This window comes from Electrophorus electricus, chromosome 4 (genome assembly GCF_013358815.1).
Source record: "Electrophorus electricus isolate fEleEle1 chromosome 4, fEleEle1.pri, whole genome shotgun sequence".
NCBI lineage: Eukaryota > Metazoa > Chordata > Actinopteri > Gymnotiformes > Gymnotidae > Electrophorus > Electrophorus electricus.
Window position 1 is genome coordinate 6,329,631 of NC_049538.1, and position 10,987 is coordinate 6,340,617.

The following is a 10,987-nucleotide window of genomic DNA, read 5'->3' on the forward strand; positions in this document are numbered from 1 at the left end:
ACTTGTTCGCTGCTCCACTGAGAACGCCTGCTCAGGTGGTTCCATCATCCATGATGTCATCTTTGTTGGGACTGTTTTACTTACTGCCTGTGTTTACATGCCTCCTTAACCACGGCAGCTCAATTCAAGCATGCTTCAAGCATACTACATAGTAGTAACATATGTACCAGAATACTTAGTGTATACCAGCATTCTACAGAGTGGTAGCATATGTATGAGCATAATTAAAGCATATACCAGCATACTACATATGGTGGTGTTGGCCTGCCTCACTAGAGCCTGCCAGATGAGGCTCAATGGTCTTGAGATGCAGGCTTTTGCACGTCTTTGTGAGTAAACCCCAGTAGTTTCTGACATGCCTGCTCACAAGCCCTGGTTTGTTTACATGTTGATAATTTTGCACAGGGTGAGACCTTGGTTGGATGGTTTGTTCGGTGAAAACAGTTGAGTTTAGAGACTGATGAAATTAGCCAATTAGCACACTGGGGTCATGAGAAAATAGAAAGGTTTGAGATAAAACACACCAGCTTGAAAATCATTTTCTTGTTGTTGTTTGGTTTCACTAGCTAGCCAACCTTCTTTAGCACAAGACTTAATGTTTATCGTTGTTATTTGGAGTGTTCAGTATTCATAGCCGTATGGGGGAAGGATTGATAGCTGTGCTCTGTAAGACCATGCAGTCTCGAGTCATATAGACTGAACATTCATAAAGGTGTCTCTATATATGTTGTTGAAATACTGTATGTAATATGTGAATTGCCGTATATACATTAAAGAATCTTTTTGCTCTTTCCATGTGTGAAGCAGGGCTGAAGTTGGCACCATCTTCGCCCTCAGTTGGCTGATCACGTGGTACGGCCATGTCCTGTCAGACTTCCGGCATGTTCTTCGGCTCTACGATTTCTTCCTGGCCTCCCATCCGCTAATGGCTGTTTACTTTGCTGCTGTGGTAAGCACCAACTCCTTTGACAGACTCTAAGTTTTCTTTGTTTCATCCTTTCTCGTCTCTTTTCACTCTCTCTCTTTCCCGTTCTTTTTCTTGTCTCGGTTTTTTCACACTGAATAGGGCTCTGTGACCTTTTCCACACGGCTTCGGGACTGAGAGTATGTGAGAGTGGATTAGTGGATCACTGATTGCTTTTTTTGATGAGGTTGTTTAAGCATTTTCAGACAAAACAAACAATTATAAATGACCTTTGCTACGTTAGGTTCCCCAAAGTTATTGACGCTAATGATTTTTGTGCCTTGATTCCAAACTGAATCATATCTGTCTCCTAGTAAATAGTGTTCGGTTCTTGGGTTAACATGTTCGTGTTTTCTGGCTCCAAGTGTTTTTGTTGGATAACTGCCTTGTCAACAAGAAGTTGAGCCAAAACTTTTGGCTTTTCTGCTCCTGTGCAAGGATCCAGGGCACTTTGTTGTAGTGAGAAGAGTTAATTAAACATCTCTGATGAACTCACCAGTGGTTGGTGTCAGGGGGGCAGGCTGTGTTTGTGCTTTAACTGGCCTGGGCTGCTTTAACTGGTCTGCTTCATCATCTCTTTGTGAGCTGCTGCTGGCAAGCGCTGGGGGAGCTGGGAGGGGGCCAGAGCCCTTTGAAATCCAGATAACAACACGGGTAGGAAATGTAGTTCATCTGGCTCCTCACCCCCCTACTCCACACACACACACACACCCAGGCTGTGGCAGTGTGAGCCACTCCAACTGGGCCATGGGGCCGGAGCGCGCCCTCTCGAAGGGGCCACAGGGCCGGAGACTGAGCTGCGCTGCAGTCTTTTGGTACCGAGCAAGCCATGTGATTGCTGATAATGAAAGTGTGTTTTAAACGAATGTGTGTGGTGGTGTTGATAAAGTATCTGTGTTTGTCTGTAGTTTGCTGTTAGTAGTGTGTGTGTGTGTGTGTGTGTGTGTGTGTGTGTGTGTGTGTGTGTGTGTGTGTGTGTGTGTGTGTGTGTGTGTGTTTGTGAGTTTGCAGAGCTGGGTGGAACTGTAGAGCTGTGGGCTGTACCAGCGGCGTGCAGCTTTGGCAGGGCAGATGTTCTGTAGGAAGCAGCAGGTGCAGCTGAGATGAACCTCCTATAGGAGCACCTCGCTGGTGCACCAGACAGGAGCCGTCTATAGCAGCCTCCAGCAGCTACAACACAGATCCTTTACTGGGAGATCAAATGCTGCTCACCACTGTAGCGAGCGTTCAGGGAGGCAGAGAAATCTGAGCACTTCTGCCTGCTATCATGGAGGTGCCATGCACCTGTACAGCATGAGTGGCTATCAGCAGGTGCTATCAGACATGTGAATGGATTCAGCTTGTACCTTCTTAGCCTCTTGGGTTGTGTGAACCAAGAGAGCAAAACATTACAGTCAAAATATATAGATTGTTGATGCAGTGGAGTTTTCTCTCTTTTTTCCCCCACTTTCCTGATTTTCACTCTGACTCGCCATTGCCCTGTGTGTTGCGGGACCAGATCGTGTTGCACCGTGAGCGGGAGGTGAAGAGCAGTGAGTGTGACATGGCCAGTGTGCACCACCTGCTGTCCCAGATCCCGCAGGACCTGCCGTACGAACAGCTGATCGCCCGCGCCCAGAGCCTCTTCACCTGCCACCCGCCTGCTGAACTCGCCCACTCCGCCGCCCTGCAATCCCGCAAGAGGTCCTGCGCATGCACACACATGCACGCACGCACAGGCAGCACTGAAGAGTACACACACAAAGACACACACACACACACACACACACACACACGCACCATATTCTCATATGAGACAGCGGACCTCTGAACTAAAGCTACTTTTATGCACCATCAATTATGTTCATTTATTTCCTGAAAGTATCCAGTGGACTTTTAAGTGGATCCTTTACTTAAGATGCACTTACGACCAAGAAAGTAGGTGATGTGGGCCAATTTCAGCCCATTTATTTTTGGAAGTCATTTATCCAGCAGTGTTAAGGTGGCATGTTAAGATGCATGGCTGTGATTCCCATATACACAGCCCCTTGTCAGCTGGGCCCATATTCATTCTTACATTTTAGTGTTGCTAAAAAAAATAAAAGAGTGTGTCCAGCAGGTGGAGCTGTAGAGTGTCTAATCACGTCCTCTCTCCCTCTGCGGAGCACCTATTGTGATATGAGGGACAATTAAGCTTTTGCTGTCTGGATTTCAGCAATGGCTGTCAGTCTGGAGATTGAGTTTGTAGATGGCGCTTCTCTCACAGGTGGACCCACTTTTATGATGTTATCGCTCACGACGGGAGGTAACCGATACCTCCAGCAAATGGGGGGGAAGGCGGGGTGCAGTATTTCTGTCCTTCACAGCTTCTGCAGTACTGGAACCTGCTTGGGTTTAGATCCACCGGCATGGCAGATTAAAGGAGTGAGAGAGAGAGAGAGAGAGAATGAGGGGGTGTTTATTCCTTTTTCTTTTCTATACTAGATGAGAACATGGGGCCTGGAATACAGGGCAGGCCTCCAGTAAACAAACCCCACTCTCTGGGTAATTATGTGCCTGCCCGGTTTTGCATAACCCCTCCCCCTCTAGCATCTGTGGCCTCTCTGGGAAGGGTGCACGTGTGTGTGCACGTGTGCGTGTGTGCGTGCATGAGCGTGCTACTGCATTGTTCTCTGAGGTGTTGAAATGAGCACAGTCCCCAAGCTTTGACCTGTAGCCCTGCTCTGTATTGTGTTATTTGACCCTGTAGCCTGTAGTAATGAGGAGAGGCTAGACTGCACCTAATGGCACTGACCCCCAAACGTTCTTCACTAATACCTACACACGCGCACACACACACACACACACACACACACACACACACACACACACACACACACAAACACACACACACTAATGAACAGACCTTTGTTCTCATGTGCTCTTTTGTATTCAGCTGCAATTTCCTTGCACTTTAAAACAAAGCAGCGTAAAGCCGACAAGGACCTTGGCCTCATTCTCACTGGCGCCGCAGCCTGTTGCTGTTCTGATTCTGCGGCGCAGAAATGGAGAGAAGGCACGTAAGGCAACATGGAAGAGGAACCGGCTGCTCTCTCTCCCTCTCTCCCACTCTCCCTCTCTCCCTCTCTCCTTCTGTTTCTGTGCACCTGTGTCCATCTCTCTCTGTTCTGAGAGGTCTTTAAAGCATGTTCAGGACGCCATGCAGTGTGAGATCTCTCTTGCATTTTGGAATGCATCTGGTCACCTGCTCCATACTGCCATGCCAACTGTGGTTCTTTCCGCTCATCCTGATGGCTGTGGGAGAGTGTCAGCGGTCTCTCCAGTTAGCATCATGCAAACTGGATCTGAGGGAAGTGTACATTAGATGAATTTTTCCTGAATGATAGCTTTAAGTGACAGCACGAGCTCTCGCTCCTGTAGAAATGATTGGGGAAGGCTGTATGTGTAGGAATTTCTGCTGCATCAGGACATTACACAGACCGTCGTAGACACATTTCAGAGACACACCATACTCTTACACACACACACATACACACACACACACACACACACACACACACACACGCACACATGTGCGCTCACTCACACACAAACACACACAGAAAAAGACGTAAGCACTTTGAGGCTGGTGGCTTATCATCAGAGCTTTACCTGTAAGTAGAATGCAAAGACTTGCTCAAATTGTGTGCACCCTCTGTTAGCAGGGCAGAACTCCATCATGGTGCTTATAAACTGCACTTTAAAATCACTGCTGGGCTACTGAAAGGCACTGGCACACAAGCGTGCTCTGGTGTGTTGTGTTCTTTGTGTCAAAATATGAGAGAGTACCATTTAAACAAGGCTTTCGTATTTTGTTAAAATAAACTTACACTATGTGCTGAGTGATCAGTTTATTACCAACCTTACAGCTGTACCTAATTGGCTGTCATAGATTTTACAGTACAATTCTCAGTTCAGCACTTATGCTGCCCCTGTTGGACAGTGCATGCTTTTAATGTAGATTTATACTATAAATACTATAAAATTTATACTGTAAATACTGCTTATGCAAACATGAAAATGCACAAATATACTGAATTTATGCATTTATTGCATATATATATATTTATACATTTCACACATAATCATACGCACATTTCAAAACATGCATAAAAGAAGCAATTAGAAACATGGCACACTTGTGCAGGGGACAAAATGAGTTGGTGTTACTCAGTTAATTTCAACATTGAATCTTACTGTGTTTGTAATGTGTGTGTGTGTGTGTGTGTTTCTTCAATCGGCACAAAGGGAGTTCAGAGGGAGTCTTACCATGCGTCAGTGTGTCATGTCTCTAGCAGACGGTCACTCAAGCACACACAACGCCTTATGGGTCACACGCGCGCACACACACACACACACACACACACACACAGCCTTATGGGTCACAAGGACAGCAGGACAGCAGAGATGCTGATTCACCAGCACGTGCACACACACTCTCTCTCTGTCTCGATAATACATTTGTACATACACACAGACACTCATGGTTAATTGGGCATACTCTACAGCATCAGTCTAACAATAGGCTTGTCGTGTGCTGTACTGACAGTCAGAACACAAAGCAGGGATATGCAGTATAAGGAATGCCCGCTCTTCACGTTCTAGCATATGTCAGAGTAAGCATATACAGTGAGACCATTCAATCATTTCAAATGCACGCACCATTAATCCTTCGCGTCCACACCAGCAAGACGGGGGGATTTGACTGCAGGAAGAAGGAAAGAAAGAAGAGATAGAGGGGACCTGATCCACAGCTTCCGAGGGGGAGGGGGGTTATGGGTATGGAGGGGGGAAAGTAGGAACACACAGAAGGATAAAAGTGTTCAAAGTTAATGAGACATATTGCACCGTGATGCAAGGTGAAAGAAATTATTAGTAGGATATATATTAAAACACTGCACAGTTTCTTTCTTCACAACTGAATTCTGTGCTTTTTGTGAAGAGTGCAGAAGTTTTGGGAGTTGAGCTGTGTTTGCAAGAGAGATGTGACATGGTGCTAGGAGTTGGGCAGCGTGAGTAAACAGGTCCTGCTGCATTGTCTGCACTGACGGAGATCGCTGTTCCAGTTGATGGCGTCGGACAGCGTGAAGGTACAGCAAGGCATAATCCCTGTTCAGGCCCAGCCTGACCCTTTTCCTTTCCTGACCTTAACAATCCCATTTTGGGACCAAACAGTCACGTCATGGACACGTTAGGTATATGACATGAAGCCAAAATCTTTAAAACACACTTTACATGCGTGTGTGCTCTTTGAAATAATATTGACTGATCTGCAACTGGTGTGTGAAAACATCATAATTGCAGGAATGTTGGTGAGGTGCTTTGTATTGCCGAAGCAAGTAGCTGTTGTGTGTTAGTTGCTGCGTTCAACCGTGCAGAATGTTCGTCTGTGGCAATGTGGCATCGCGCTGTCGCAATGATCTCGGGATGAGGGTCCCTGGCGAGACTGATCAAGATGTCATGGCAGCAGGACCATTTTCTTCCAGGACAGCTGACTCCCAGAAGTTCCATCGATCACTTTAAATAGCAAATTATTGGTCAAACAATTTATCACAGTATGCGTTTGACTTGGTTGGCCAAAGTTAGACATAATTTTAGCAGAGTTCAGCCATCTTTCAGAACTTCAATGCTCACAGTGAAAGTGGTGCTATAGCAAAAGGCAAGTCTAGAGACATCTTACTACAGAAAGAGAGAATTATTTGTGTGGAGAACGCAGTGAAGACGCACTGCACTGGCAGCCAGAATTCTCTGAATTTTCTCAGCCAAGCACAGGAGCAAGGTGCCGAGTTCACTGCAGAGCTGGGCCGCTTTTTTTGTGCTCGTCCTCTCTAGTGTCTCGATCCGAACCTTCGCATAAGGTGGCTACCTCCTGGTCGACGGTTTGTTAGAGCATGTGACCGGCACATGGCCAATAATATGTGACTTACAAAGTGACATGTTTGGGTGGGGGGTGGACCCCTCGTCCCAGTGCCTTCAGTGGCGAGTGTGAGCGACGGGAGCGTGGTGAGCGTGTAACACAGTTAAAGTCTGCGGTTTCATCAGTGCAGAGCCTGCCTCTCTGGGGCCCTTCCCCTCTTAAAGCAAGAGCTAAAAAGTTAATTGCTCTGCTGTTACCTGTCAGCTATTTTCAGCTGCACGGTATTAGCTGCAGATCTTAATGAGAGCTAAGGGGGTACTGGGGGTGGTGGGGCGGGGTGGGGGTTGGGGGGGCGGGGTGGGTTAGCGGCGTCTTAAAGACGTTGAGTCCTTCAGCTCATGCCCTCGGCCCTTTCCTCACGACAGCCACTTCCTGTGCTCGAGAGCAGGCTATTCTGTTGCCTTTTTTTTTTTTTCCTTGGCGGTTTTTATAGTCTTGAGATACCGCCATTTGCATTTCATGTTCTACCAGAGGGACAATAATGAAATGGAATTGAATATTTTATGATTTTTTTTTTTTAATGATGTTTTTCTCCAAACTGTTGAAAGGGGGGAATGTGTGATCTAGGCCCTCAGAGCAGGCACTGTTGCTTGCCTCCTTATCGGGGAACGTTCTCGTCGAAATTCGGAGTGCGGACTAGAGGGCATCCCCAGGTCCCCTCCACTCCCCCGCCTTCCTTCTCTCTCTCTCGCTCTCTCTCATTCTCTGACTGAATTGATGTCAGAATCTGCCAGTTAGTTGATCCTCCTTTTTCAATATTGCATGCACCGGAAAGATTTTAATAGAACAGAGGAATTACTCTGTTCTTGATGCAGAATGTTGCCCTCTTTAAAGTATTAATTAGTGCTCTAACTAATAGTCAATAGCCTGATCAAAAAGCTGTGAAAATGTATTTTTGTATTTTTTTCCTTTACTTTTGCTGTTAAATCAATTAAACAAATGAACATCTTTTTTTTTTTCCATGATAGACAGTTTCTTTGAAATCTTGGGGAAAGAAATGCTGTCAGTAAACACCCAGTAAAGCAGCCATCATCCAGGTTCTTCAGCACTGACCCTCATGTCTGGTCTCCCTCTCCTCAGCATCACCATCAGTACCTTTCAGGCCTTCCAGATGTCCACGCAGCAGCAGCGGCCAGACTCCGTCCTGCGGCGAGAGGTCGTCAACCGCCATGACGCCCGCCTCTCCCGCGGCGCCCCGCCCTCCCGTGCTGCCCACCAGCTCGTCAAGGCGGCGGTGTGGGGCCTCTCGGCCACGCTGGGGGTGGCCGCGCTGGCCGTGGCGCAGACCGCCATGGACTGGGCGCCAGACTTTCTCCTGCAGCTCTTCTGACCCACACAGCCCACGTGCCCGCCGAACCTGGAGAGACGCCGGCCGGCTGCGTCGCACGTGACGTTCCAGACACACCCCGAAGAACGGATGAGAGGGAGAGAAGGGCAGAGGGGACATGGTTTATTTATCCCTTTTCCCCTCGTATTTATAGATTTTTACCCAGGCTAATATTGGGAGTATGAAAGGTGGTAGATGGGTTTTTGTAATGATAAGCATTTCTGAATGCAGTTCCATCAGCAGAATGTCGGGGGTGAAAAGTGCGCTGGTAGCGGATCCAGAACAGCAGCAGACGCACAAATTATTAAAGGGATTTTTTTCCCTCTCCTTCCCCCCTGCTGAAGGCCTTCGCCGAGGAGTGAAGGAAACGGCTCATTCAGACGAGGGGAGACGAGTGCAAGCAGGTGGCTTTCTTTGGTCTGCGGAGAATAGAGGACTTGGCCTCCAGTGAAGGCACTTTAAAGTGGTAGACTTTACACCCGGGCAAGAACACACATTAACCAAAAAACCTCGCTTACGCACGCACACAAGCACACGCACACAAGCATACACACACAAGCACACACGCGCACTCATACATCTATACACACACATCCGCCCTGGATTTACCACATTAAAGAGTGGGTTGTCCATCATTCTCAAAGGAGTAACCACTAGTCTGGGAGGTGGTTTTCAGTGAAACTGAAAATTACTTTGCATCAGGAAGCGTTCCATAACTTCCTCGCTGACATCACCATCCTTTCCTCCACGCTGAGTTCATGGCAGAGATAGGGGACAAACTGAGCTTCAGCAAACACCCCCTACCACCCCCCACCCCCATCCCTGAGGCCTTTAGCAGCTTGCCTGCCTACACGGCCAGGCACCAGACAACACCCTCCAGCCTGACAGCGATTTTTAACGAGACATTTTCAACGCATACCTAACGACCTGGAGAACAGAAATTTGCCCAAAAAGAACAAGGGGGTTCACCTTTGTCTTCCTGCATGTTGCACCTCCGACAGGGTCGAGTGGACACGGATGAGGCGCCAGAACCTGAGTCATGGGGCAGGCGTCATTGGACACTCGGGTCCGCTGTTGCCTTAAGGTGAGGAGAGCACTAGTGGGGGTTTATCGTATGTGCACCACTGCCAACAAAAAACCCCAAAACAGCAAGGCAGAGAAAGTTATGCCTCGGAAAATGTGTGCATGTTGCTTTTCCTTTCTTCGCTTGCTCAATTATGTGGCAAGCCAGGAATGCTCAGGCCATCTTGATTTAATGTGAATTTAATTCAGCCCGTTGGCTGTTGACAGGGCTTAGGGCCAAACACAGATACTGGTTTACGAGCGCGGATCTATTTAAACGAACGTAGAAGAAGTGAGTGAAACTGGACCAGGCTGGACCAGGCTGGACCAGGCTGAAACGCGGTCAGGCGCTGCTGTGGATGTCCACGGAACTCGAAATATGCGCATACGCAAACTAATTGTACAACACAAATGCAGTCAATTTTATGTTCAATTCAGGTGTAGGGGGAACACTTGCACATGGTTAAGTTGTTTACAGTTCAGTTGAGAATAATTTAAAAAAAAATCTCTCTCCCTAATTAGTATATTTTCCCCCCCGTTTGAATAAATATGTGCGGTGTGCACTGTGGCTATAAAGGGGCTGCCTTCTGGCTGTCTTCGGCACGGCTGGCAGATGAGCTCCAGCAGTCGGTGTGGGTGGGTTTGTGAGCGGCTGGGTGAGTGACAGCAGTGAGCCAGGGCTCTCTGGCCTCCTGGCTCCTGGGAGGCAGTGCTGTCCAGTTGGAATATTTAGTGGTGAATATAGGCTTTTGGATCAGGACCAGAGCCTCTGCCTGCACGCCTGACACTGAGAGGGAAGGCAATTGTGTGAAGTTTTTGAAACCTGTTTAAGAACTCAAACTTAAGAACTTGGAGTGTGGGTTTTTGTCCACTCTTTTTGTTTTTTGTTTCCCCACTCCGATTTTGTTAATGGAGTTTTCATGATCGAATAGCAGATGTGATGCCAAACAACCCCCCCCAACCCCAAGAACCTCATTCAAATAAACATTTTAGTTGGGTTTCAGATGCATTACAATAGTAATATATTTTTGTTTCTTGATGTTTACTTGAAAATCTTGCACAAACAATATCAAATTGAACTTATTGTACTTACTGCAATTTTTTATTAAATGATTACAATATTTTTGGAGGAATTTGGATGACTGGGAATGTCCCATGTAAATAAAAGCTTACATATTTCCAAGCATGTGCATGTTTTTAACACTCATTTTAACACTCACTCATAAACACACATACACATTCACCTCAGTCCTTCAAGTTATATCTTGGAGCACATTTTACAGTGGTGGATATATCTATTTGTTGATACTGGTATGTTAATATAGCGTGTGGTATTAATATTGAGCTTATGTATGTAGGGAATCTTCATCTTGCATAAGTGTAATTTGGTTCTTTAAAAAAAGGATTTTGTGTCTTGCTTTAAGCCTTCACTGTTCTACCGTGTGTGTGTGTGTGTGTGTGTGTGTGTGTGTGTGTGGAGCCATGTTGTCTCTCATTGTTGTCTGGTCTCACAGGTGAGGGCAAGCACAGGGAGTTCTGCCATCTGTCTGGAGCCCAGAGGTGGAGCTCGGTCCCTCTCTCTGTGAAATTGAACAGGAACTATTCCAGCTCACAGCACAGTAGAGCAACAACAACTGTGGCTCTAGGGTACTGGGAAATGGAGCTGTGTATTTTGTTTGTGTGTGTGTGTAGGAGGCGA

General features: G+C 46.9%; 1 protein-coding gene across 2 annotated transcripts in view; it reads left to right on the forward strand.

Moving 5' to 3' along the window:
• zgc:63863 (uncharacterized protein LOC393372 homolog) overlaps window positions 1-10,465 on the forward strand; it is a 19,915-nt gene extending 9,450 nt beyond the window's left edge. The window contains exons 6-8 of one of the 2 annotated variants that reach the window (XM_035525021.1): window positions 805-949; window positions 2,463-2,647; window positions 7,980-10,465. In XM_035525021.1, coding sequence (XP_035380914.1) covers window positions 805-949; window positions 2,463-2,647; window positions 7,980-8,229 — 580 coding nt within the window. In that variant the 3' untranslated portion in view covers window positions 8,230-10,465. The remainder of the gene's footprint in view (window positions 1-804; window positions 950-2,462; window positions 2,648-7,979) is intronic. The other variant, XM_027001319.2, reaches the window with a different exon arrangement.
• Window positions 10,466-10,987: the final 522 nt, after the last annotated feature.